Genomic DNA, 26324 nt, shown 5'->3' on the forward strand with positions numbered 1-26324 from the left:
AATGAAGAAAAAGGAACAGAGCCAGAACAGGATCTTAACCCACAGCTTGTTCTCCCACAAGTACATTTTGTTGCCATAAGGCTATGTGGAGAATAGCTGACTCTATTTTTTTGTATAACTGAATGAGTCCATCTAGTCCCTTAAAATGAATGTGAATGCAGCAAATGACAAAAAGAAAACTGATATTGCACAAGGGCTAAAAAGCTTGAATCTGAATGTGTACTCATGTCTGCTCTCTGACAAAACTGCAAGAAACTCAGACAATGTAAATAACATATGGTTTGTTTTTCCAGCAAAAGGAAAGAAGGAAGACAAGGGGGTTTAATAAGTTTGGCAAGTTGTCCCTTCTAAACCATCATACTCTAAAAGGGGACATTTTGTATATCATTCCAGTTCTACAGATGCACTAAGAGCCAAATCCTGCTCTTACTGAAGTCAATGGGAGTTTTGCCATCGACTTCACTGAGACTTAAGATTTGGCCTCAAAAGAATTAGTTCTAACAATTGGAGTTGTCAGGGCAGTAACAGATTTCTCATACAAGTTTTGTCCTGTGTGGATAGCAAAAGGCTCGTATTTTAGCTTGGCTAGAAATGCTGTTGTGATTCTGAATGCCTGGGGTGTGGATGTGTGAGTGTGCCTGTAGGGAGAAGCCTTTGCAGAGTTTATGTATATTTTGAAGGGCAGGGACGGTATTTTAGGTTGGTACCGTGCCGGGTGCTGTGGGGCCCAGAGCATGATGGAGGGCTCTGACCACTCCTGTGCTATAAACAATTATTCATAATGGCATTACAGAGCTCATAAACAGTGTTCTGTTCCTATGATAGATACAGTAAACGGGTAACATGTTGTTCTCATGTGGAAACATATGCTTTACATAATTTAGTAATGCAGTACTTTGTATAGGCTTTTGGAATATAAAAACAGGAAGGCACATTATTCCACACTACTCCACCAAGCATTTCTGTATTTGACAGGAAAACACAGTTTGTAGCGACAGAGCCAGCTATTCTGCTTCTTCTTTAGAGCAGCATCTTTTTTTAAAGTTGTGTTGAAATGTGCACGGAGAACAAATCAGTACTGTCTCTTGTGTACAACCTTCTATCCTTTGGTGTATTCTTATCCATAAGTAAGTTAAACAGAGCTCCATTCAAAATCATCTTTGTCAACCAAAAGTATATGAAAATGGTGGAAAGCAAAAGACTTTCTTAAAACATTTTAACTTTGTAGCATAGATCTGTATTACATGAAGTGTTATTTTTTTTCATGCAAAGACAACTGTCCTCACTATTTGATTTTGGTTTAAAAAAAGTGTGTTACTTTAGTGTTTCTACCACAATAGAAAGTGAGAAATATAAAGGAAAAACCACAAAATCACAGTGAAAATTATGTGAAGTCTGGAATAATGCAGTGGAGTGTGAATGAATGATAGGAGGCCACTGCAAGTTGTGTATGTGGGAAAAACAGCAGCATTTTCCCCATTTTGTATGAAACACCAAAGTAAACCTGCTTACTTTATTTAAAGGGAATCATAATCTATGTTTGATTTATTTTCTCCATCTTGGTAGGTAAAACCACTGTGAGAGGCAAGGCCAAGGGGAGACTCTCATGTTAATACACTTCATGTTTTCTTCCAGGAGAGTACACAACTGCTACAAATGTCGTCAGTGCAGCTTCACAGCTGTTGACACTCAGTCACTACTAGAGCACTTCAACACAGTGCACTGTCAGGAGATGGACGTCACTACAGCCAATGGGGAGGACAGTCATGGTGTTTCATCTATCAAGGAGGAACCAAAAATTGACCTCAAGGTCTACAGTCTGATTAATCCAGACCCCAAAATGGGGGAGCCCATATCTGACAGCATAGTGAAGAGGGAAAAAATAGAAGATAAAGAAGTGCTCAAAGAGAAAGGTTGGACTGACAGTCCTAGTGATGATCTTCGCAACGTGACCTGGAGAGGAACAGACGTTTTGAGGGGGAGCCCATCATACACACAGACCAGTCTAGGCTTATTGACCCCAGTGTCCGTTGGCCAAGAGCAGCCAAAGCCTTTAAGGGATAGTCCAAATGTAGAAGCTGCCCATCTTGCACGGCCCATTTATGGCTTGGCAGTGGAGAGCAAGGGCTTCATGCAGGGCGTGCCAGCCGGAGCATCGGAGAAAGCCGGGCAGCTCACCCAGCCCTTCTCTGGATCCGGGGACAGCAAGGCAAAGGACGAGTCCCAGTCCTTATTGCGGGTAGGAAGCTCTCTTTCTTTTCTTCTTGATTTTAATGTTTATGTATGTCTGTTTAATTAGGCATGCAAATGATTTTTTCAGTTCCAGAGTAATGTGGTTGGGTTTTTTTTCATGCATAGAGGGAAAAAAAAAATCAAAGAAAAGACTGAAAGATTCAAACTTGTAGAGCTAATCTGGCAAGCAAATGTTCCAAGGTGTTTGCACAAAACAATGTATATATTGATGCAGTATTAGTGCTTCTGCTTTTGCTATTTAGCTCTGATTGAATTCTGTTTAATCATTCCTGCTAACTGTGCAGGTTGATGATGCGTAAGAAGAAGGAAGGTTTAGAACCCCAGAAGGCTGCACATCTGTTACACTAAAACAACTAATCACCTCTTAAATTTTGTGGTGGTGTCACAGTTCACACTTAAGCAAGATTTCACATCATTAAATATCTAAGAATATGAAACCTGAGTTAAATATTGATAAAAATTAACCTCTTTTTTTGGTAAAGCAACATAATTATGTACCAATTTTGACATTTGTCTGGTTGCCTTGGAAGCAAAAGAAGAAGAAAAAATGAGAAAAGGAAGGAACTTGGGTGATAAAGAGAATATTTGTCACACCAAATAATTCCTATTCTGTCTTTTTTTAAAACAAAAGGACCTATGCATAAGGAACTTCCCTTTCCATCAAGGTATGCTTTTCCCACTGTAGAGAAATCTGAGGTTAGAAAAGCTCCAAAATTTTGAGGAGCTGAACAGGGAGACAAATAAGTGCCTTGCTCCTGGAGAATTTTCGCTGTGTATTTTCAGGGGCTACTCCCTATCTGAACTTCCAGAAACTTGCTATAGGCATGGTCAGTCCGCCTACAAGCCTCACTAGAAGGGAAGTCATTATCATCTGTTTTTCTTTGCTGTCTTTTATAAGAGTACTTATAACCGTAACATCCATTACTGTAAGAGTGAACTACGTGTAAGAAGAATGCAACAGGCAAGATAAATGTTTTATCCCATGGTCTGCTAAGATTATACACAGGTATATACATAGACCTATATGTAGGTCTCTATATACATATGCAAATCTTACAGTCTTTTTTTGAATTAAGTCAGTGGTCTTAAAAATATTGCAGTTATTCCAATTATAAAATAATGTGTATATCATTCAAAGCCTGCATGCAATTCAGGGGACCACAGTCTTTTGTAACTTCCAGGTCATGAGCAGTTATTGTCCTATTTCAAGTCTATGAGAAGCAGTTACGTGCAACAGGTTCCCTGTTACAAACCTGTATCTGTGCACACTACAAATGGCAGGATTTTATTTCTGTCTTCCATTTGTAAATAGGTATAAATATATATATATATACATATATCTGACTAGCAGTGGAATTTATGCTGCATATATGATGCTAGTTACATCCAACTTCAATTCTGGTAGTGCTTCTTAGCAGTGCACAGACATATTGGCCATTTATATTATGGATCATCAGAATACAGATTTTATTTTTGACTACTAAAGAATGAAAAAAAGCAACTAAAAAATCTGCACAGGGATGTAGTAGTATGCAGATTATGCTCTATGAAGGTCTAAATTCGGTTGGTAACTGGAGCCTAAAATCTTAGTAAATAGTAAAATAAGACCATTGTATTATCAGTTACAAACATTGGTGAATACAGGGCACTTTTTAAAAGTCTTTATACAAAAGTCTGTGTACTAAATACACATATATTATTTCAAACCAGTATTTGTATCATTCTGGAAATACTTTGATCACTTTTGGATATTCAGAAATATGAAGTATCTGAAATTTCATTGGTTTTCTGGAGGAGGGGTGAGGGGGGTGAAGGTCTTATTTTTGTTTATTTATAGTGTATACCCATTAGTTCCTTGCATTTTAAAATATGTACAACCCAACTTCTGTAAGATTTGTAAAAGGATTTTTTAGTGGATTAGATCTATGCTGAGTGGTAAAACCTTACTCTTCAAAGAGAAATTCTTTTCTGTACACCTTTAGCTGCCTGCTTTTTTAACTCCCTTGTGCCAGGGACTTGTTTGCCTGGGTATTTCTTTAGTTGTAATATTTTAATTTTTACTTTTCTTCTTTGAAAATTGGGCAAGTGGCCTTTGTCAGTTTGAAATATTAAAAAAAAGAGATGGTGGGGGAAAGAGGTTAACTTACTTCATCTGGTGAACAGAGTCATTAATCATATATATTTCATCGCTATTGATGGATAGAGGAAAACAGAATTCAAACTTCTTAAAGGTAAGGGATGATCTGAAGGACAGGAGATGCAGGAGTGTGTTTCTGTAAGTGATATTAATTCCCTATTCCCTGGATCTGTAAAAATTATCATAGAAACCTAACTCTTTTATTTTGTTCTCGATTTAGTTTTTGTTAGTCAGTTATGAGATGCAGTACTGAAGCCAGTAAATAAGAAGACAAAGTGATGGTCAGCTTGTCCTGTGGGAGCTTAGTGTTGGTATTTTCTGGCATACATACATGTTCTATGTATGTCTGAAGCTCACTTGGCCCAGACACAATTAGGAATGATTCAGAAAAGAACTTCCATTCTGAAAAAAGCTCATTTTTGTAATCTTCAGAAATAATTAAAAAAAGTACTCCATATTGTTAAACAATGTCTCATGATTTTGGTGAAATTTATTTTCTAATGTGAAATAGCTAGTAGAAATAGCTAATGTTGTGTTAAAAGTTGGTCCTTTCTAAAAACCAAGCATTAAATCAATGCATACTTCTGGTATCATATAATGAATGCTCATTCAAAATACTGTATCCCAGGACGACTGGTGACTAGGAAACAAAACCTGTAATAAAAATCACTGTGGGTACCTACATTTTTTTCCCTCCAAAGACTGACACGGAGCAAGCCAAAAATTCGGAATTACTCAAAGAATAAATTCTGAGAAATGGACTGAAAAAAAAAATCTAAGATACCCCTTTGATTGTACTGCCTATTTAGTATTTATAAAGTGGTTCTGCATATTACAAATGATTTGTAATGATTTGACAGTAGCAGTAATACCATGTGCTTTTAATTTTTCACTTCTGTGATGATGGTGGAAGGGAAAGGGCAGACCATGTTTTCACATTTTTTTATATAGATAGAGGTTAATACTGCGAGCGGCTTTTCTATATGCTGAGTTTATAAGTGATTAGCATTTTAATAAAATATCAAAGATGATATAGATCAACTAGGGAAGGGGTGAATATATCTACAGTTGCCCACAGAAATCCCTAATGCCTACAGGGTAACTGTAAGCTTTTGGAAATTGCTTGGAGTGGTTTTCAGCTTTGCATGTTTTGTAAACCGTTTATATGCTGCTTTCTTGCATTCCTTCCATGTATGATGGACATGTTCCCTCCCCTGACTGTGTGTTACAGTAGATTATTTGAGGGAATCATTAGGGTAGGATTTCTTTGGTTTTTAGCAGCTAAAAGACCGAATTGCTTGTGACCTTCCGGGAGCTGTGGATGGTGCAGGGGCGATAGCTTGAACTCTGCATGCGTACAAGAATATGTGTGCAGTGGATGCACCTTTTTCCCCGAGAGTGCTTCCAAGCTGTGTGTATGTAACAGAATCTTTCTCAGGGGCTTGGTATACTTTTTTGAGTAGCTTTAATTTATTTTTCTTATTAAAATGTTTCCAGCAGCTGTACTTCCAGCGAATCGGTATGTTTTGCAAATGGGAATTACAAAAAATGTACCTCAGCGTGGTACAATGTAGACATTATTTCTGCTCTTCCTTAGAGTAGCTGATTTTATAGTTTAAAGATTTGTTGATACTGGAAGGTCTATTGAGATGCAAAAATGTTCCTTTTTTTTGGGTAGCACATTGGCAGCCAGCAGACTCCAGGCCAGGCAGATTGTTTAATGCTTTGACAACGCAGATCTTGGACAGCAGGACCTTTTTGCTAAACTGCTTTTAAATGAAGTGTCCTGTTTTGGTATGTGTGGCCACTGCGGAACAAAGTTTTCCACAAAATTAGGAATTACAGCCTGAGCCTTCAGACCTATACACAGACCTAGTTAGCCCACCTAAAGGTATTGGTTAGCACCGCTCCCTCACATTGTGGTTTAGCCTATGCAGATGCAGAATAGCATAGATAGGTGTGCCTACGGTGCCTCATAGACCTGAAAGCAACAGGGAGATGCATATGTATTAATCATAATTCATAATTATGGGGGTATTTCTGTAATGTCAGAGGGAGAGAGATTGTCAAATTATTGCAGAGATACTGGTGATTTTTATCAAAGGCAGACTCCATGCTGTAACGTTAAATATCGAACTGAAGTTATATTAGCCTTTGCGGTGTGCTTTTTATATGAGGCAAGGGATAAAATCAGCTCTTCTCTTAAATCAAGCTTATTTTGCACCACGATTATCAGACTGTTTCCACACTACAGGAAATCACAGCATTTCAAGAAAGGTTCCATTTTCTTTAAGAAGAGAAGAAAAAAAGTCTGTGATATTTCCCCTTCTGATCTTTCATATACTGTTCTGTCTAGAACTGGTTATTTAGCTTTAAATTTGGGGAGACAGGAGACTGCAAAGCAGGGAGAAGGGAAATAGCTTTTTCTGATTTCCTGTGTGGCCAATTGACAGAGCTAATTTTAAAATAACTGATTGGTATGTATGTAGTAAATTTACATGTAATTGTTTTAATATCAGTGTAGTAAATATCAGGCACAATCCCTAGTGATGAAACATTATTTCTCCTATTATAAAGTACTGACTCCTGTTATCCACCAAGTTAGATGCAAGATAGCTGCAACACAGTGGAAATGCTGTGTTTGTGATTTCCAAGAGACTTCTCTAAACTTTCAGTTTTTTGCCAGAAGGCGTCCTTGGAGGTAAAACCTACCTCTCTGATGTTGCTAGAGGTATTGCTGCTGCCTTTAGCAGGAGCACAAGGAACAGCACTTGGAAGGATCGAGCATACAGAGCAGGATCTTGGTTTAAATGTTGTTTTTCGGCATTCACTACGGAGTAATGGTTGGAAGTTTCTGTGTGCTTTGGCATTGAGTTCCACATCCAACAACCTTTTCATAGCAACATCTTAATGCTATATCTATAGAATGAAATGTAATGCATATAATCGTATCATACATCTTACATGTAAGTTGGTGGAGGTCTTGGATGCTGCATCTCATCCCTCAGCCACTTTGGGGAAAAAAAACACAGCCTGTTAAACACGAAACATCTGAAATAGTTTCTCTGTAGCTGCATCTCATTTTTTTCCCATTTCCTCTGACTCTGTTAGAGATCTTTCAGGAAGTATTTATAGTCAAAGCCATTCATTGCCATACGGGTCCTCTAATTAGCTGAGGGGAACTCAGCAGGCACTGTGTCTTACTAATGCACAGAGCTCTGTCAGGTCAGAGAGCTGCCAAAGTCTCGTTTTTCTTTAGAAGCACCTGTTTCCACAAGTCTCTGCCTGGGGAGGCAGAGGGCTGCTTTTTTTCTCTTTTAAATATAACTACATCCTGGAAAATGCCAGAATCCTCTGACAAGGAAAATGAGAAAATAAAGTTAGGGCTTGAAGAGAAATGGTTTTGAAGCATCGCGTTTCCTGGGCAAAACCGAGGCGGGTGAAATCCCGCTTCTGGTGAAGGGATCATGAAGAAGCTAAAATAACTTTCTGAAGGTTTCAAGTAGTTTAGAAACAAACATGTACTTGGCTGCTTTTAGTAACTACTGGAACCAAACCCACAAGAAATTGAATGTTTTGCATTACTCATCCTGACAGAGTGATCAGATAGGACTAGAAAGTAACTTTTAGAAAAATGTTAACCTGCCCCAATTAAAGGCATGTTTCTGGTTTTTGTGTGGGGTGTGTCTGTCATGTGGAGAGACAACCCCACCTTGTGCATGTTTACCCACCCGTCAGTGCATAGTTTTTATTTATTTCTTGGCTTTTTTTTTTCTTTCTCCCTTTTACGAAATGTGGTTTAGAAGAGAATTAAGTGATAAAATCATTATTTGGGTGGGGCGTGGTAATAATGCGAAAGGGCATCAGCTACGTCAAAATCCTTGATGAAAAGGTGAATCAGTATGTAGAACAAAGGGCTGGGGAGATCAGCATGAGCCCCCAGGCCACTGTGTAAGCAGCAGGGTTTATTGAAGTTGCTATGATCAATAACAATGATTCAAGCAGGGAGAACTGAGATAATTCTTGATTTAAAAAACAAGCTGCTTCATTTGGATAGGAGAGATGGTAATGATGATGAGAACAAAAGAGTGCTTTTTTGTATTGAACCGAGTGGCCAAAACAGATCGACAATTTGTGTCAGATGCAATTAACTTGATTTCGAATTACTCTTCTTAGTTTGGATAGGAGAATCTCTCTTGCTCTCTGGTTTGGTATTTGGTGTCCTGGTGTTGGTGACACTGTTGTCACCTGGATGCTCTGTGCCTGCGCCAGGGCTTGGCTTTGCTGGGCAAGCATCACCTGAGTGCTCAAGGCAGCCACTCCTGCCATTGCTGCCACAAGGATTGATGGTTATTGAACTCGGCAAGAGGGTGGGAGATCTTCTGCACCTGACTGCAGCTTTCCCTGTAGCCAACACCACCCCAGGCTGGGAGAGGGGCTGGTCACAGAGGTGCCCCAGCACTGCCCCCCAGCCTGGACAAGAGACCTCGGTGAGGGGCACAACAAGCCGGAACCTCCCTTTCCCGCTGGTGAAATTTGGAGGTCTGCCTCCTGCCTCAGCCCTTCTACACTATTGAGACACTCTTGTTGACACTAACAGCCCTAATTTTTAATACTGTCTTCAAATACATTCCAGAATTTTTATTTAACTATTTTAAATCGTGCTCACAAGGGATGCAGCTCAGTTAAAGCAGTGTCAGGGTATGGAGCACAGCTGTGGGCACTGCAAAGGCACACCGTGCAGGAGCAGCTCCCTCCAGTCTAAACAATTCTGAGAACTGTCAATGGGAAGCCTTGTTTAAACTGGGATGTAAGTAAATGCAGCTTCTTGCATGATGACTAATTTCAGTAACTAGTTGAGTTTTCCCAAAGTTTCAAAAGCTATGTGCAGCTATGACCATTATATGTCCTTTTATTATTCTGTATTGCTAGTAGTACGTAACATTAGATTATATCCCTGAAGTGAAATGGAAGCTTCAATTCTACTTAGAAATAAAGGCTAATCTTTGCCTAACTGGATCCAATGGGAAACATACATTCATGTCCGAGAGCAGAACTTGCTGCTAACTTGTAGATTTTCAATGGAAAATTAAATTTCATAGATGAATGCAGGCAAGGATTGTACATAATTCTGTTTTTGCCTGAAGTACTATAGTGCCGAACAGTGAAAACCTATGTGAAGATACCTCTAACATCTGGAAATGCAAAGTTACTTTCTGTGTTGAATTTCAGACAACCCTCTACAGTTATTTGGTAATTAAAAGACACAATAAATACACTATTTTAAATGAGGGATATGATGATAGCAAATAAATGTTTAATTTATTGGACTAAGAAGGGAGCATTGTAATTATAATTGATTTGAAGGAATCCAGATGCTGTTCACATCTGAACAAATTCAAAATGGTAAAGATTTAAAAACAGATTTATGAATAAACAGTGCACACACATGCTCTATGATTTTTCCATGGAGGTATCTAGGGTTAATACACCCAACTAAAGATATCTATGGAAAATAGTTGTTATATGAACAGATATGTGCTGAAACAGAAATATATATATGTGAGATATGCAAAAGGTTTTCTGGAATGTCTTTTGTTACCTTAGCACTCCTTGGAATATGCATGTGGCCACCTTGGAAGTAGTCTTAATTTTAAGATCTCTAATGTAGCACAATTGATTTAGTGAACAATTTCCTGCCTAATATAATTCATTTACTTCTTGTACCAAGTTCTGGTTTTAAAATGAAGCTTTATAATGGCTAAATATAATGGTTCTCTTGATGTTTTTCTAAGCATTTTTCTAAGTATCATTATGTATATTTTAGAAAATGTTACAATTTTTGTTGTAGTGATTTAATAACATACATATGTAATATAAATCTATAAATATTTGTCTTCCATATTGAGTGTTACACTATTTAAAGTTGGATATTTAAAGATAAGATATAGTTTGTACATAGATACGGGAGGAGGAATAAGGATGTTTCCTCTCTTCCTCTGTGCACAGTATTAGATTTCTGAAACAAATGGCATGGTGGCAGCCTGGGCTGTGCAGCACTGCAGGCAGCTTGCAAAGGGATGGTGAAATCTTTTCTGAATTTGTGTATCTCTGTGCTGCCTGAGATTTGCAAATCTCAGGTTGGTGAGTCATATTTTCCCTAGTTAGATGGCTAATTTACGATGATTTCTTGACTGCTTTAGGCTTTAGTCTCACAGTTCTATCCATAAAATGGGAATAAAGACAGTTTCTCAACTTGAAAGGTGGGAGCAAGGAGAGCTGCATTAAATTCTGTATTGTGCAACTTTATCGTCATAACAGGAAGAGCTGGATCCATACGCATCCTGAATCAATATTCCTGTTTAACTTCTCTGGGCATGTTGATGTAACTTTTTGCAAGAGGACCAGTGAAAGCAGAAAAACTTAAGAAAATTATTATAATCTTAATTTTAACTTTGTTAAAATTTCTATTCTTCCCTTCAGCCTGGAATAAAAAGTCAAACAAACAAAACAAAAAACAGGGAAAGCAGGAATTTTGGAGTGAAGCATTTGCATTTCTTCTTTGACTTTGACCTCATTTTGGTTTATGTGCCTCTGATGTGCATAGTGGCAAACTACACGTTTTCACTTATGGGAGAAGTCTTTTAACGATGGCTTACGGTGCAGTCTTTAATCATGTGGGTTGCCTCCAGCACTTGCTTAGAGTAAAATTCCACCCTCTCCATTTTCAGATGGGTTGTACTGTTGGCTGTTTCTGCTTGCAAGACTGTCTGTGATTTGGAAATTGTGTTTAAATTAAAAAAAAAAAGTGAGGAAAAAGAGAAATAATCAGAACATTTGTTAAGAATTTGTTATGAATGGGAACGAGGAGCAATGCAAACAAGCTTGGAATGAGTTTTAATTCACATGTTATTCTGGGAGCCTACAATTTCTGGTGAGAAAATGGCATATTTCAGGTCTATTTCCTCCAGTTTTTGGCATGAAGCAATGCATGTTTTGTTCAGTCAGATGTTCAAATGGGAATTTTGGATGCTTAGAACTAATTTTAGTAGGTGGGGGGCAAATTTATTATGATGCTACAAATAGAGTTTGATCACAGCTGCTTCACTGCAATTATAAAATTGGCTGTGAATCACTTAAACTATATTTACTGGATGCAAAAAATAAAGAAAATAAAAAAAGAATCTCATCTATACAAAACTCTGTCTTGTTTCCCTTAAAGTTTTCAGTGTCATCGTTGATATAACCAGTATTTTGAATTTGACTTGATTGTGTTGACAGAGTATTTTCATGCTGCTCTCCTCCCCATGCACCAACAGTGATAGTGTGCTCAAATGACTCTCCCATTCTTTTCTGAAGAAATTGTATCTTTTTGTGTTAGGGTGAATTTCTGAGCTTGTTTTGAAATGACAGTAAACCACACACAGACTTCTACAGACTTACTAAAAAAATGTTAGAAACTTTGCTGGAAGTTGGGCACTTCAAAGCTCTTGCTACTCCAGTCTGTACATGACTAAAAGGCTGTAAGGCAGACACCACAAGGTGAAAGCTTTCAAATCAAAGCAAGTCTTAATATCCCGCTATTACTCAGTTTATAAGACACATGTAGAATAATATCTTTACATATTTATGATTTTATTTCTGATAGTAACTGCTTTAATGTTCATGGGGTTATGTTTTTGAGTTAAAAGAGAAAATGCTAAGTTATAGTCCATTTTTTTTTTGACATTTCATGGCAGCTCCTCTCCCAACCCAAAGTGGATATATTCCAGATCTGTTTAAAAGTTTGCATTGTGCAGAATAAGCTTAGTCAGCCTCTTTCTTGAGAAAAGCATTCTCTTCACAGTTCAGTTAATGGACTCAGCTATGGTGATCATTTTTGGCATTCCTCCCTGCAGCTGATAAAGAAGCCAAACATCTGTAAAGTTCTCCATTGACAGTAGCACAGTATACCTGTTAGTATATTACTGAAATTCATTTACATTTGACTGAGGTATGCTAGAAACTTAAATATTTCCTTTTGTTTTAGATTCTCATAAACCCTACCTTATGCAGTGTCTGAGAGATGGGGAGAGCTAGTGGAAAATGTATTTAACATCTTGAAGGCTTCAAGGCTTTTAAACATCTTGGCACCTACATATGTTTGTGTGCATATGTGTGTTTTACTGGTTTGTTTACTAATTTCAAATTCGTTTAAAAAATTAAATAAAATTAAAAAAACACCTGTTTTTAAGTGAAGAATGAAGAGGCTTTTCAGCTGAACACAGAATTTTTGTAGTTATCTAGCCAAATGGTTTGTGGAACTAATAATAATTTTTAAAGCGAAGCAGTATGTTACAACTTTACTAATTTTTCCACTGCAGAAAATTATGTTCTGCTTAGCAGAAGTTTTAAATCTCTGTGGATTTAAAAATAGATCTTCTAATGCATTTAAGACTGTAAAGTTAATAATCACTTAATCGATTTGCCTTTACCTTTTAATAGCCAACTAAACGGTTGAAGGGTAGAGGTCTTTGCCATGGTCATCCATAACAACTGTCAGAGCAGGTTTGATGTAGGGACTTCTAAAAAATTATGAGGATAGTTGATGTCTGTTAAATTTGGTGCCTCAGTTTCTTGGTATAATGTTCAGCTATGTGGCTTCTTGTGTGACAATCAGTTTGACTCAAACCAACTGCATACATCTCAGAAGAGGAATTTCATTTGGCTTCAGTGCTCCGAGTTTGTGTTGGGTTAGATCTCTAGACTGAACTTTTTCTGAAATGTATCATTTCAGTGAGTGAGCAGACAGCCTGGAGTGAAGCTTTAATCATTGCTAAAGCTATTTGAAGCTCTCTCAGTGATAGCCTCCTTGAGAAGTGAAACATAAGCTATTTTGCACACCAGTCCCCCAGATATATCACTGTTGTAAGGAAAGGACATTTTAAAAGTCACTGAATTGAGAAATATTTTATCTGTGCTAGTTTTCTAGGTTCGTGGCAAAGAAGTTAAATTTTGTAGCTTCTAGGGATATAAAAGGACCTCCATCTGGCTGTCCGCAGCAAAGGGCTCCCAGCACCTGGAGGGCTGAGGGTTGTGCCTGATGCTCTGCCTGGCTGTGGATGCTTCTCAACCCCTGATGTCTGCTATTTTTATCAGTATAGATCTGCTTCTGTCTTTGCTTGGCCAGGCTGCAAGGAAGCTTCACTGTAACCTCTCTTGTCTTCTCTAGCTTGGTTTGGCTCTCTCCCCCATCAATCTTCTGCAGAACTCACAGTTTTCTATAGTAAAACTCATTGAGATGCTCCAAAATTTGGAGCTATTTTTTGAAAGAAAAAATACCAAACCATTCATTCTGTTATAAGAACTGTCTGGGCTCTCTGAGCTGCCTTTCCTAAAATATACATTGTCTGCTTCACTAACGGAGGCTTCCTGATGGGGAGAGATTAAGCACAATTGACTAAATCTTCTTCTCAACATCTGCACTTTGCCGTGGTTGGAGCCTGGTTGCTGGTCTGCTTGGGCTTTGCTCTGACAAGTTCTCTCTTGAATGCCTACTAGCATGAACATAAGTGGCCCTAGTGATCTGAAACCCTTCCTACCAAAAATATTCTCATGGCCTTACTTGCTTTCATCAGCCCCACTAAGTAAACCTCAGCTAGTGGAAGGAGACATGTTGGAGCACAGCAGCAGAACAGAATGGATGAAACTACAAATTGTTAGTCTGTTAAACACAGATTATGTCCTTGGGTACAAATTCCATTAGCGACTGAATGAGTCTGGATGGGTAATAGCTTGTGGAAGTATTTGTTATGACAAAACCAACTTTTCATTAATAGACAAAGTTATCCTGTTTTCCTCTGTAGTCTGGCCAACATCAAAACGTTTCAGACTAATTTCAGACTTGTAGAACACTGTCTATCAGATACAGACATATGGATTGAACTAGTAATTTGCTTGCCATCTGCTGATAAAGGAAGCAAGGCGTCTAAGTAGAAAATGAAGGAAATTTTCTTCCCTCCTCTGGAATGTCATATGGTGCCTTTAGTTGTTTGTGTTGACATTTCTATTGATTCTTATGTAAAGTGTTACATCGCACTGACCTGCATCTGCTTTCAGTCTCATAATTATGATTTTTTTTTTGTGTTTACAAAATATCCATAATCATTTGAGCCCATAAATAATGTAGCTAGAAAATGACTTGCTTGAAATCTGAAATAATAGATATCCATAGTTCTTACTGTGTGAAACAGGAAGCAGCATAATCCTTTGCTCAGAAAAGAAAAAAACCTGAAATGTTACTAACAAGAGTTAATTAAAATTTTATATTCTTTTTGTAAAAATTTCCCCTTTCCTCCTGAAAGATAGGATAGAGGACAGGAAAAACAAAACAATTCCCAACATAAAAACAAATAAACAAACAAGAAAAAAAGCTGCCAAAACTTTTCTGCTTAGGGGAAAATGGATACTTGAGCTTTCAGGTTTTTTCCCTTTAAGAGTCTTCTCTTACCAGCCCTAATGGTTGATGCAGGTCCAGAGTTGCCCCCAAATCTTTGCCAAACCTTAGCTGTGCTAGCAATAGCTTTTTTGTCCAGGGATGATTGACCTGAAGGGGCACCATCATAGTGCTGGGAGCAATTCCTCTGCCACAGTGCATTGCTCAGTTGCTTGCCTTCGGGAAGCTGCGGGGCATAAGAGTTGAAGATTTGCTTCCTGAAACTGTATAGATTTCTTATTTCAACATATAGGCCCTGGTTATCTGTGAAAATAGTAATAATCAATCCATAATGAAAGTTTAAATGTTTCATTTAGTAAATTTCTTTTAGTTAATGCTTCTTATATGTTTGCCCTTTCACGAAGAGTGTTTCTATTTAAAAGTCATATTGCAAGAACAAAACGCAGTAACTTCTCAACAGGTTTACTGCTTTCATAGGTAATAAATTACATTCTCAATTGCTTCTTAAATACACAAAACTTTGGTTAAACAATAACAAATACTAATTTCAGCCCTACTTATTTTTATATTGACAAATATTTTGTTTTTCATTGATTTCAGTGATTCATTTTGAACAGATAAAAATATTAATGAGTTGTGTTCTCAAACGTGAGATACATCTTCATAAAAATTGTGACTAAACTGTTGATTTTCTTTTAAATAAGACAACCTGATTTTTTGTTTGTTGCAGTTGGACTATTTACTTGTGAATGTAAGATATAAAGAATATATGGAAGAATTTTATATGTGCTTAAAGTGAAAGTAGCATAGAAAATTACTACTTGTCCAGTATACTGTTTTCTCTTTTGTATCTTTATTTTCCTGAAATTGATGTTCCTTGTTTGGAGACCTGCAGAGTCTGTAAAGAATTCAGATACCTAGTAACACATGCAGACTTCTCTTTTCTGAGTGTGGTTATGTGAGGTTTAATTTGAAAAATGCTAAACAGTTACATAAATAACTTGTTTTCCACAATGTACAGGTAATTGCCATTATTCAGAAAGCTACTGCAATGGTAGCAGTATTTTAATGGGCATTTGTTGCAGATGTACGCAGCATTCTATTTGGGTATGTTCACTGCAGCAACAGAACCAAATTACTACTAAGAAAATACTGCTTCACAATAACCAGGAGGGTATCAGATACTTAGACTGACTTTGCCTACCAGAAACTGATAAACTTGCTGTTGTGATGGGCATATTCACCTCAGGGTATTAAATGTTTCCTCACAGGTTTATGTTTGTAAGTCCATTATGTAGCTTGGTAAATTACCTCAGAGAGATGAGGGGATGAATGATAGGGTAGGAGGAGCTAGACCCCTTCTCCCTTCTCTTAGGCTGTATGATCTGGGACAAATGCAAATTTCTTTTGTGTTTTTGTTGATGCACACTTTTATTATATAGTAGCTTTCAAGGTATATTGAGATTTATGAATATTAGCAAATTGCTTTCGGAACATTGGATATGAGGTGGTTCAGAAGCAGAAAATTTTATAAAAAGTGCCTAAAATATTGTATGCCTAGTATACACTTATCCAATGTCTATCAGTCAGAGCTGTTCTTTTGCAGATAGAATTGCCTTACTGTGATAGTGTCACAATTCTGACATGAACAAATGATTTCAAAACCATTAATGTCAGGTCGAGATGATGAGAACAGCAGATAGACACGAGAACTAGGACTGCATAAACAATGTATTCCTATTGCTGGACTAACGCAGGTCCATAGCAGTGGCAGCGTTGTTCTCACTGCTCTAATATTGCCAATGTGGTATTCCCCTTTCCCCAGCACGAGAGAATTGACTGCAACTGTTTATTTTCAACACATGGTTGATATCTTTGTCTGTCTGTCTGTAGATCAGCTGTGCCTTGTTAGGGACTTTACTCTTGAGCCCTGAGAATCTTGCTCAACCTTTCATCTCCCTGCCATACAACTGTGGCTTGTTGGAAATAGCTGAGAAAAAATGTAAACTTACTGAAATGACTAAGAAGTCTATAGTCAGTGTCAAAGGAGAGAGGGGTTGAACTGAATCAAGGGTGTATGTAAGAGATTAGTCTGTGCCTTCTCAGATATATTTATAATATATCTCTAGATGGAAAAAGAAAAACTTAACAGTTGTATTTGCCCTTTGTGAAATGTGAGAAAGGATATTTCAGCCTGACCAATTCGTCTTGGTCTTGAGGTTTCTCTTTGTACTGTGCAGGGGCATGAGAGTGTGGTATTCCTAGCTCTATATAACCCCAGAATATATCCATACGTTGTATAAAAAAACCCACTTTGGTTATATATATAGCATAAACTATATTTATATGAGTGAACTTATGTAGTTCAGTTAAGAGGCTATAGAAACACTGATGCAACTAACAGAAACATAGCAACAACAGGAAGGAAATTTGAGAGGTTTGTGCTTTCTCCATGATACCCTTACCTTTGATCATCCTGTGCAGCATTGCTTAAATGAATCATGGAAAGAAAATAATGTTTATTTTTGAAGATTTTAAAATATGAAGAAGTTGCAGCTCTCAGGTGAAGTTGCTGTGATCCTTCTGTAGATGTAAAAGCCATTTTCACGTGGAGAAAAATGCTACTGGTTTTCTGGCCTACTTGCAGGATGTAGAGTGCCATTGATGTATCCAGGTGGTCTCTAGAACCTATATCCACCCACTCCATACAAGTTATTACAATATCTCAACAGAGATTACATGTATCATGTTTTTTGGATAATGCCTATCAGTGCCTCCACTGAATTGCTCTTGTGCTGCTGCTATTGCTCTGTACTCCTATTAAACCAGCAAGGCTCCATCCAGAGATCCGCCAAGTTTTCAAAGAACTGATAGGGTCCAGGAGAGAATTATCAAAAAAGGATGGATTTTCCTCAGGATATTTTGAAATGGAACTGTACTCATTATCTTGCTATTGTCAAAAGCACTTCAGCTGGTTTCTAGTCCTATCACAGTTGTAAAATGAGAGTTGTTTTCAATAGCTGGCAGCGCATTGTCAAACATTTTTGTCTACCATTTCTTCTTTCTGTTGAAGTAATGGACAATAATGATAAATATGCATTATAAATCTGTATAGTCAAAATAAAAAAAAAAACCTTATTGAAGAACAGCATCTATTTTACCACCTGATACCCTATTTTTTTTCAGTAGAGACTTTTAGATATGAACATTTGCTGGAAACATTAAATGATATCTCCAAAGGGAAACTTAAAGTGCCTGCCTTTTGTTCTTTGTTGGGATTTTCTGGAGAACTCTAGCATGGCCAGCATAGCTATGTCAATCTCTTGTTAGTATGTGCAGAATGTCAACCTGCCTCACACCCTTTTCTCGGAGGAACTCTTGAAAGTCTGAAGTTACCCTCACTTAACACTGGAAGCAGAAATGGCTGAAATATGCTGGCAGTTGTGCCAGTTGAAAGCTGTACAAAAGAGAATGATTTTTTTTTGTTGAAATATTAATTATTAGACTATATAAGACCAATGTTTGATTGCTTGATTTGATTTTGTAGATTGCAGGGAAAATGGATGACCTTTGTATTATTTTTCTGTGTGAAATCTTTTTTTTTTTTTTTTACCAACAGTGCCATAATTTGATAACTTGAAGGGTTATGTGGCATTATGTCCACAAAAGGGGTAGATAGAACACATTAAGAGTTTATGAAGTTGTTGGGAAAAAGATAATGATAGCAGCAGGAAAAAAAATAAATGTAACAGCTTCAGAACAGATGGAGTCCCCTAAGGAAGCTGACTGAACATGGCCTGGGAACTATAAATTGCATTTAGAAGATAGGGCTTTCATTGCAGATGGCAGGTTCTCTGTTAGGAGGTGAAAGCCAGTACATGGCTATAAGCATGTAGAGAACTGCAGTGAATATGCCTAACATCTTGTGTTTGACATACATCGAAGTTTAAGCTGGTATATGAATTCAAAAGGCTAATGTACAAGTTCAGAACGTGAAATCTGTCACAGTGTTGGAAATCCAGCAACTTGCCTTCAGGCATAGAAAGTTCTAACTAAGTATAAAAGCACAACAAATTTGTGGCCCTAAAACTGAAGCAAGGCATTAACTTTAAATGTCATTTTCAATCATTCTTACATTGAAATGACAGAAAAGCCCTTTCTTTCTTCCCATGTTCCAGGCTGGTGTCATTCCAGAGTCACCAGGTCAAAAAGCAGTGGTTTCTCTCTGAGCCTGTTACCTCATATTATTTTATTACCCATTTGACCTGAACCTGATTTCAGTGGAACGAATGCGAGTTTTAGCTTTGACTGGCAGTCCTATTCTAGGAAACGATACCTAGATCTTAGGGAAAAAAAAAATCCTCTCTGAAGTTACCCCATCCCATGGACTTTCAGGGCGGGACTTTTCTTGTCTAATCACTATGCAGGTGTCTGAGCCTAAGTTATCTGTCTAGGATTCTTGGAGCCAATGCCAATTTAAACATCACAGTTCTGAAGTACAAAAAGTGAGTTACCTCATCAAAAAAAGTATTTCTGTATAGTCTGTCCTGGGTTCAGCTGTAGCAGTCATATTTCTCCTTATTAGTAGCTCGTGCAGTGCTGCATTTTTTTACTTTAGTTTGGGAACAGCGCTGATAACACCAATGTTTTTAATTCTTGCTAAGTAATATTTAATCCCACCAAGGACTTTCTCAGTCTCATGCTCTGCCAGGGAGGAGGGGAAGCCGGGAGGAGGCAGAAACAAGACACCTGACCCAAACTAACCAAAGAGGTATTCCATACCACAGCATGTCATGCCCAGTACATAAACTGGGGGTGGTTACCCAGAAGGGCTAGATCACTGCTCAAACCTGGCTGAGTATCAGTGGTGAGCGGTTGCATTCTCTTCCCTTGTTATTTCCCTTATCATTATTATTTTCGGTGGTAGCAGCAGTGGTTTTGTGTTTTACCTTAGTTACTGGACTGTTCTTATCTCAACCTGTGGGAGTTACATTCTTTTGATTCTCCTCTCCATCCCTCCGGGAGTGTGGGGAGGAAAAAAGGATGGGAGTGAGCAAGCAGCTGCATGGTTCTGAGTTACCAGATGGGCTTAAAACACACTTAGTTGGAGAACTGTACAATTTTTCGCTCTTCATTATACTGGCTTTGTCTCCAATAACTGTGAAGGGAGCCTAGACACATACATACACTGCTACACAGCAATTACAGGAGGTGATAAAAATAAACAGAGCTCCTGCTTCTGCTTTGTCCAAATGGCAGCCTTATCCCTGCAGGTAAGAAGCAAAACTTTAGCATATCTGCAGTTAATGACTCTTCTGTCTCCAAAATGTAATTTATCAGTTAATGGGTAACACTAATATGGCTTTAGTCAAGTAGGAAAGGGGGAGGTTTCACTATAGATAAAAACATTATCTCATGGAATGTTTGCAGTTTTATTTTTTAATAGTTTCATTTTTCTGGCAGATTGTTTTTGCATTCAAACAAGCTTTTAGTGCTTTATTCCTTTATACCTCTCATTCTTAGTGTACCTGCTTTTGCTCCTTCTGAATCTGTAAAATCCATTTCAAAGTGCAATAAATAATCTGCTGATGTTACTGGAAGTTACTGGAGGCCTTGAGTGGTTATCAGTGATTTGCTACCCTTTATACATTAGTCAGCTGTTTAAATCCAGAAATGCAAACTTTGATTTAAGGTTCTTGGTCATTCCTGTTAAATATTCAGTGGTGTTCATTTAAAAAAACAATTGGGAAATCAAGAAATGAAACACCATTATTCAAAGTCTAAAAACTGAAACCCAGTTTATCATGTGTTTTCTGATTATCATTCATAGGAATGACTTTCCTGGGTCGGGTATTTCAGTGAATATAACAGCTTATATGAATGGAGCTGCAATAAAAGGCCACTGCATAGCATATTTCGTGGGAGTAAAGTGCACGGTATTGAAACTCAAATGATTTTTCTTCTGTGTACATATGAAAGTCATTCTCTTATACACAAGCGCTGTGCAAATAATACATACTTAGAATAAGCAAGAAAGAAAACAATCTGGATTGGGCATTGAACAGTGTATTTGAATTTTAAAGGCCTTTCACTGATTTACCAAACTGTAGTGTGTCTTAGGTTAATCTAAGATAAGACTGTTACATTTGGGAGATTCTAGTATATAGAATCTTACAGGCAAAAAACAAGTGAGTAAATTCAAATGCAAGTAAGTGCAAGTCCATATTGCTCTAGATAATTTCACACTCAGGTATGCTAATACAGTGAAGTGTTTTTAAGTGAAGCCCTTCTACAGAATGCCAAAGTTTGCCTGAAGATGATACAAGAAGAATGAGATGCCAGCCCATAAAGTCCATTACAGAGGCTTTTCTAAATCTTCTGTTACAAGTGCCTAACACCTTTCTAAACTTCTTTCTGTTCAAAGATAGTCTAAGTTTTTCCAGCTTCCAAGTGCCAGTCATTCAAAGACAAAGCAAGCAAAACCACCTAAACCACCTCTATTTTGAGGTGCTTACAAGAGGAGTGCTTTGTCTTGATTCTGCATCGAGCATTAGCAAACAGGCAGGTTTTGCAAAGGACAGCTGTCAAGGATACTGTGTTGCATCATGCTATGAATGCAGAGCTGTATGTGGAGAGTGGAGGTGTTAAGGACTGGGTCATAGTCGTAAGTCCATAAAACAAAACTCCCCAAGCAAGTAAAGAAGAACCCTCATCTACTGCAAAGAACCTAGTCACATTGAAAATGGTAACTATATCCAGTAAGAGAGTTCATTGTGTTGAATTTTCCAGATATGCTCAGATGGTATTTTTTTTTGATATTTCAAGATCATTTTATTGTTGAATTTCATGATTGACAGCTTTTGAAAAGTTGATTTAATCTCTTCACCACTGAACAATCTGTAATACTTTCCCTTGCAACTTGCTTTTTGTGTTTCCCAACAGAACTAACAAATACTGTTTCACAAAAATTTGTTAAGGGTAGTAGTGTGGTAATGTTGCTGGTTATATTTAGACAGCAAAATGCGTCTTAAGCCCTTCAAACACACTAAGGATGAAGGGTTGTCCTAACAGTATCGCCTTTTTTTTTTTTTCCTTTAAAGCAACTGATGTGTCTCTTGTTTATGGGTTAATGGACATTTTTATTGCAGCAGGGAATTTCTCCACTGCAATTTTACAGGGCAGCAGTAAATGCTCAGCAGCTGGGATTCTTGCAGCAATATGAAGAAAGTCTTTCTTAACATTTCCATCTTTATAATAGCAGTTACAAAATGGTAACTTTGATTTCTTAAATAATACATGATTATGTGTGGCGTTCTTTGTTTCTGTTATTTATTTATTTATTTTTAACAGTGGTGACTAATACGTATCTCAGTGAGTAGTTACTGTTCCCTCCTGAAGTTTACAGTAAGCTGGAGGAGTTCTATGCAGTTACTTGCACCTCTCTATTGTGGTGTGAGGAAAGATTAGGTGGAATAAAGTTACTCAAGCGACTGGATCAATTAATGCATGTACAGTGTCTATTTAATAAATAAACATGCTGTTTTATAAAATAATGGCAAATTAAACAACATGTTAAAACATTTGCAAAACAAAGAGTAGGTCAAATTTAGTCCATCAGTATATCACAGTGGAGGAAATAGAATTTACCTTCCTATCCACTGTAAACCTGTGAAGAAAGCAACAGGACTCTTCTGGGTCAGACAGGCCTGGCTTCTGTGACCCTCCAGAGGGAAAGTGGCCTGTGTATAGCTTGCAAAAATTGTAATGTGTGCATCTTGGTACAGCTTATTTACTGTAGGACCTTGCAGCATTTAAAAGACTACTTGATATTTAGATTATTCCTTCTTTTTCTGTTTTACTAAGGAGCATATAAATGTCTTACACCATTTAAATGGGAAGAAGGGGCTTTCAGATGAGTGTGAGCTCACTTTTGGACAAGTGATGATCAATGAGCAGGTCTGGGGAACATCTGAGTTCCCCTTGGAATTAATTTCAGCTGAAAAAACACATCTAACCTAGACTGTAAAGATACAGTGGAAAATGTTAGATAGTTTTTCCAATGCAGTGAACACAAGACAATATATACTGTAAACTCCTAATGCATTAATTTACACTTAGACACAACAATGTGGCTTGTCTGTGCTGGATGGACAGAACAAGTTAGTTAATATGTTCTAACAAGGTCCTGGTACCGTAGCCTGCACAAGGTCTATCAGTACTTGTCAGTCAGGTCACTTTGTTTGCTTATCTAACAGAATTCACCTCTGACTGTTGCATATAAATCCAATCCTGGATTCTCTCTGGAAGGTATCTCCAGAGGCAACGACTGAGATCAGTGTCTGAGTTACATCACTTAGTCATCCCTTATTATATCATGGAAATATGGAATAAAAGTTGAAAAAAAGGAAATTAGGACATCAATCTTTGCAGTGACTACCCTACCTTCATTTGAATACTGAAAGTGGGTTTTGTTTTGTTTTTGGTTTTTTTTTTTTTTAATTTAGTATAGTCATTTCAATATTTTGATAATTTGAGGACTTTTAGATTACAAGTTATTCACTTTTCCTCCTCTGGTAATATTGTAATGGAATATTGTATATGATACACTACAAAGAGTATTTCTTATGTTTGTTGTGTTTGCCCCTCTCCCCAATTCCTCTCCAGCGAGCCCACTGGTTTAGTGATTAGCACCAGAGCCTTTCACACAGTGTTTTGAGCTCAGTTCCCTGGCTGCAGTTCACTCAACCTTGACGTAAATCTCCAATAAGCACTTTGTGAGAGGTTAGCCTTTTGTGCAGGGTGTGTGAGAAATCCTGCCTGACCAGGTTTGTTACAGAAACGAGTGTCAAATTGCCTTGCCCCAAGTGTTTGAATATGAAAAAGGGAGATGGGGGTGGGGGGAGTCATGCAAAAAACTCCCTCACTCTCCACTTCCAAGAGGCTAATTGTTCAGAAAAAAAACTCAGTGTTTGGACTCAACGATGTTTTAGTGCTGATTTGCCTATGTCTGGCACTGTCAAGTGAGCCTGTGATGATTTACGGTCTGCAGGTAGAGCAGTGAGTATGTCATTCATAGAATCCGCCTTCTGTCTTGCTTGTTGAGGCTGGTTGCTTTTAATTTAATCTATTTGATCGTGCTATTTGCCTTAGGTGATCAGCAACCTTTCATATAAATCCTAGCCAAACTTATAAAATTAATGGAATAGAAAAAAAAAAAAACACAACAATACCAAAACATTAGCACTGTAGTCATGCCTTCACTGTTGATGTCAGCAGTGTCATAGGAAGGCAGATAAGGTATGCAACCCTCCCTTTTTATAAGGAACATCTCCTCCCTTCTGTTGTTTTTTAAGAAAGTTACATCCTTTGGAAAAGGAAACAATACATTATCATATTACCTCAGGGCCTTGTACATGAAAAGCCCAGTGAAATCTCTTTGCCATTCTTCCATATCGTGCGTTGCTCCTAAATGGATTTAAAATTCAACATCTGTACTCTCCTGTTTGTGTTAGCAACCTTCACATTAATTGCAATTACACATTAATAAGGGTCTTTTGGATTAACTCTTCCATTCATGGAAAGGAGATGCACGGAGGTTTGCATAAACACTCTGGGTTTGGGGCTGGGGGCTGCTGGAATACATTTTGACACCCAGTTTCTCAGAGAATGGCAGTAAAAGGCAGCAACATTGCTTAAAGGGAATGGGGACCAGCTTCACAAAACCAAGAAGCAATGTGGAATCTGCAGTGGGGGACAAAAAGCCACCTCTCCAGCTAAGCAGGAAGGGCAAATGAAATTCTTCAGAAGGGGAATGTTACACAGAGGCTTGCAGTGATTTATTTAATGGGTCCACTGACTTCAGAGAGTCTGGCTTGAAGGTTTTGGAGGGAGAAAAGGAGACAGGAAGGAGGAAAAACTGCTGGAAGGAAGAGAGGGAGTCCTCTGGTTTTGCCAAGTACTATGTTTAGTTGGAATAAAACAATAATAAACACAGACTTTGAAGGCTATTATTTCCTTACTGCTAATTACCTGCAAGAACCTTGACAGGGAAGTACAATATGAGTTTGAGCCAGTGAGTAAAATACAAAAGGGCATAGTCTGTCAGTTCTCTTATGATCCTGAAGAGCCTAACGTGAGTTGGTGTTCATCTGTGAGGATTGGCTTTATGAATGTTTTAATTTTTCCTTTCTGTGCTTTGATTATACATTAAAAAAATAAACCACTTATCTTGGTGAATTCCAGCAAAAATGTAGTTACAATGCTTTCAAGACCAGTTTGCATTTTGTTAAACAACTTCTAAGCGTGAAATAATCTTCAAATCTCGTGTGTTGCTCCTGGCTTTTGAGATGTAATTTTTCATAATGGTTATCAGTATCATCATCATAGTAAAAAAATGTATATCCTTAGAGTGAGAGAGCATTTAAGCATTATGATTTGGCAGTCAAAATCAGATAATGACAAAGTTAAAGTTTTCTTCTGCCCCTTCAGAGTGCTTGTTTAGTAACTTGGTAGTCCTTAACTGCCTGGTATTTCTAAAATGGGAAATAGAATTCGATATGAAATACAGTTGCAGGGTTGCATTGTCAGCCTCCTCCATGAGGTGCACAGTCCTCTTGATCATATTTGCTCTGAATTCCTCATGGATCTAAGTTAGCCCCTGTATATAACACATTTTCTCTCGCTTGCATAATTTATTAGCTCAGACCCCAGCTCTGCTTATCCCTGAGATGTAAACAGCCCCACTGAGCTGTATCCAGCCATCAGGATCTTGTTGCAGGGTCAATGCCCTGCTTGCAAGAGGGCCGGGAAGCAAGATAATATACGTTTCTTAAATCCTTTTCCTTTTGATGTGAGAGTTTTGTCTGTAAACTGTTGGCTAATTGCCATTCTATTATCTGACACTTGTTTATTTACCTTTTATATAGCTTTTTCACTGCTGCCTATATTAGACTTCCCTTCTAAAGACCCCTGTTTGTTTACATTGTTATGTTTCTGTGTAGGAGGGGGCTTTTATTGTTCTCTGTGTCTTCGATTTCGCTCCCCTCCTCCCCCCTCATCTCCCTAGCTCCTTTTTCACTTCCCAATCTTTTAAAACTGTCTAATTAATTCTTAATAATGCAAAAATGCATTAACACCTAGCCCCCTCTTTCCCCTTCCCCTTTTCCTCATCTGCTTTGTCTCCTGCAATCATGGCCACTGCTAAGTTAGCTACTACTGCAAGTCAAAGTATATAGTTCTTGGAACAATAGCGTAAATTTTAATTAAAACTATCATGGTTCTGGGTAAAAAAATGACTATTTATTTGCAACAGGTCAAATAATTGAAAGCCTTTTTCTGACCACAGCAGCAAAACTGCAGATGAAAACTTATTTACTCACTGATCAGATATTTAATATAGTATTTGATGTCCAACTTGACAGCCTTTTCGAAGCTAAGAGCATTTTTTCCAGAATGCAAGCTGCCAGTGTGGATATAAGCATGTGCTTTGGAAATCTGCTT

The 26324-nt window shown here is 37.8% G+C and overlaps 1 protein-coding gene across 10 annotated transcripts in view; it reads left to right on the forward strand.

Annotated features, from left to right (window-relative positions):
* Positions 1 to 26324, forward strand: part of TRPS1 (transcriptional repressor GATA binding 1) — a 216069-nt gene that overhangs the window by 61601 nt on the left and 128144 nt on the right. For all 10 annotated transcript variants that reach the window (XM_034061010.1, XM_034061029.1, XM_031050492.2 and 7 more), the window contains one exon: positions 1636 to 2239. In XM_034061010.1, coding sequence (XP_033916901.1) covers positions 1636 to 2239 — 604 coding nt within the window. The remainder of the gene's footprint in view (positions 1 to 1635; positions 2240 to 26324) is intronic.

This window comes from Melopsittacus undulatus, chromosome 1, assembly GCF_012275295.1.
Source record: "Melopsittacus undulatus isolate bMelUnd1 chromosome 1, bMelUnd1.mat.Z, whole genome shotgun sequence".
Classification (NCBI taxonomy): domain Eukaryota; kingdom Metazoa; phylum Chordata; class Aves; order Psittaciformes; family Psittaculidae; genus Melopsittacus; species Melopsittacus undulatus.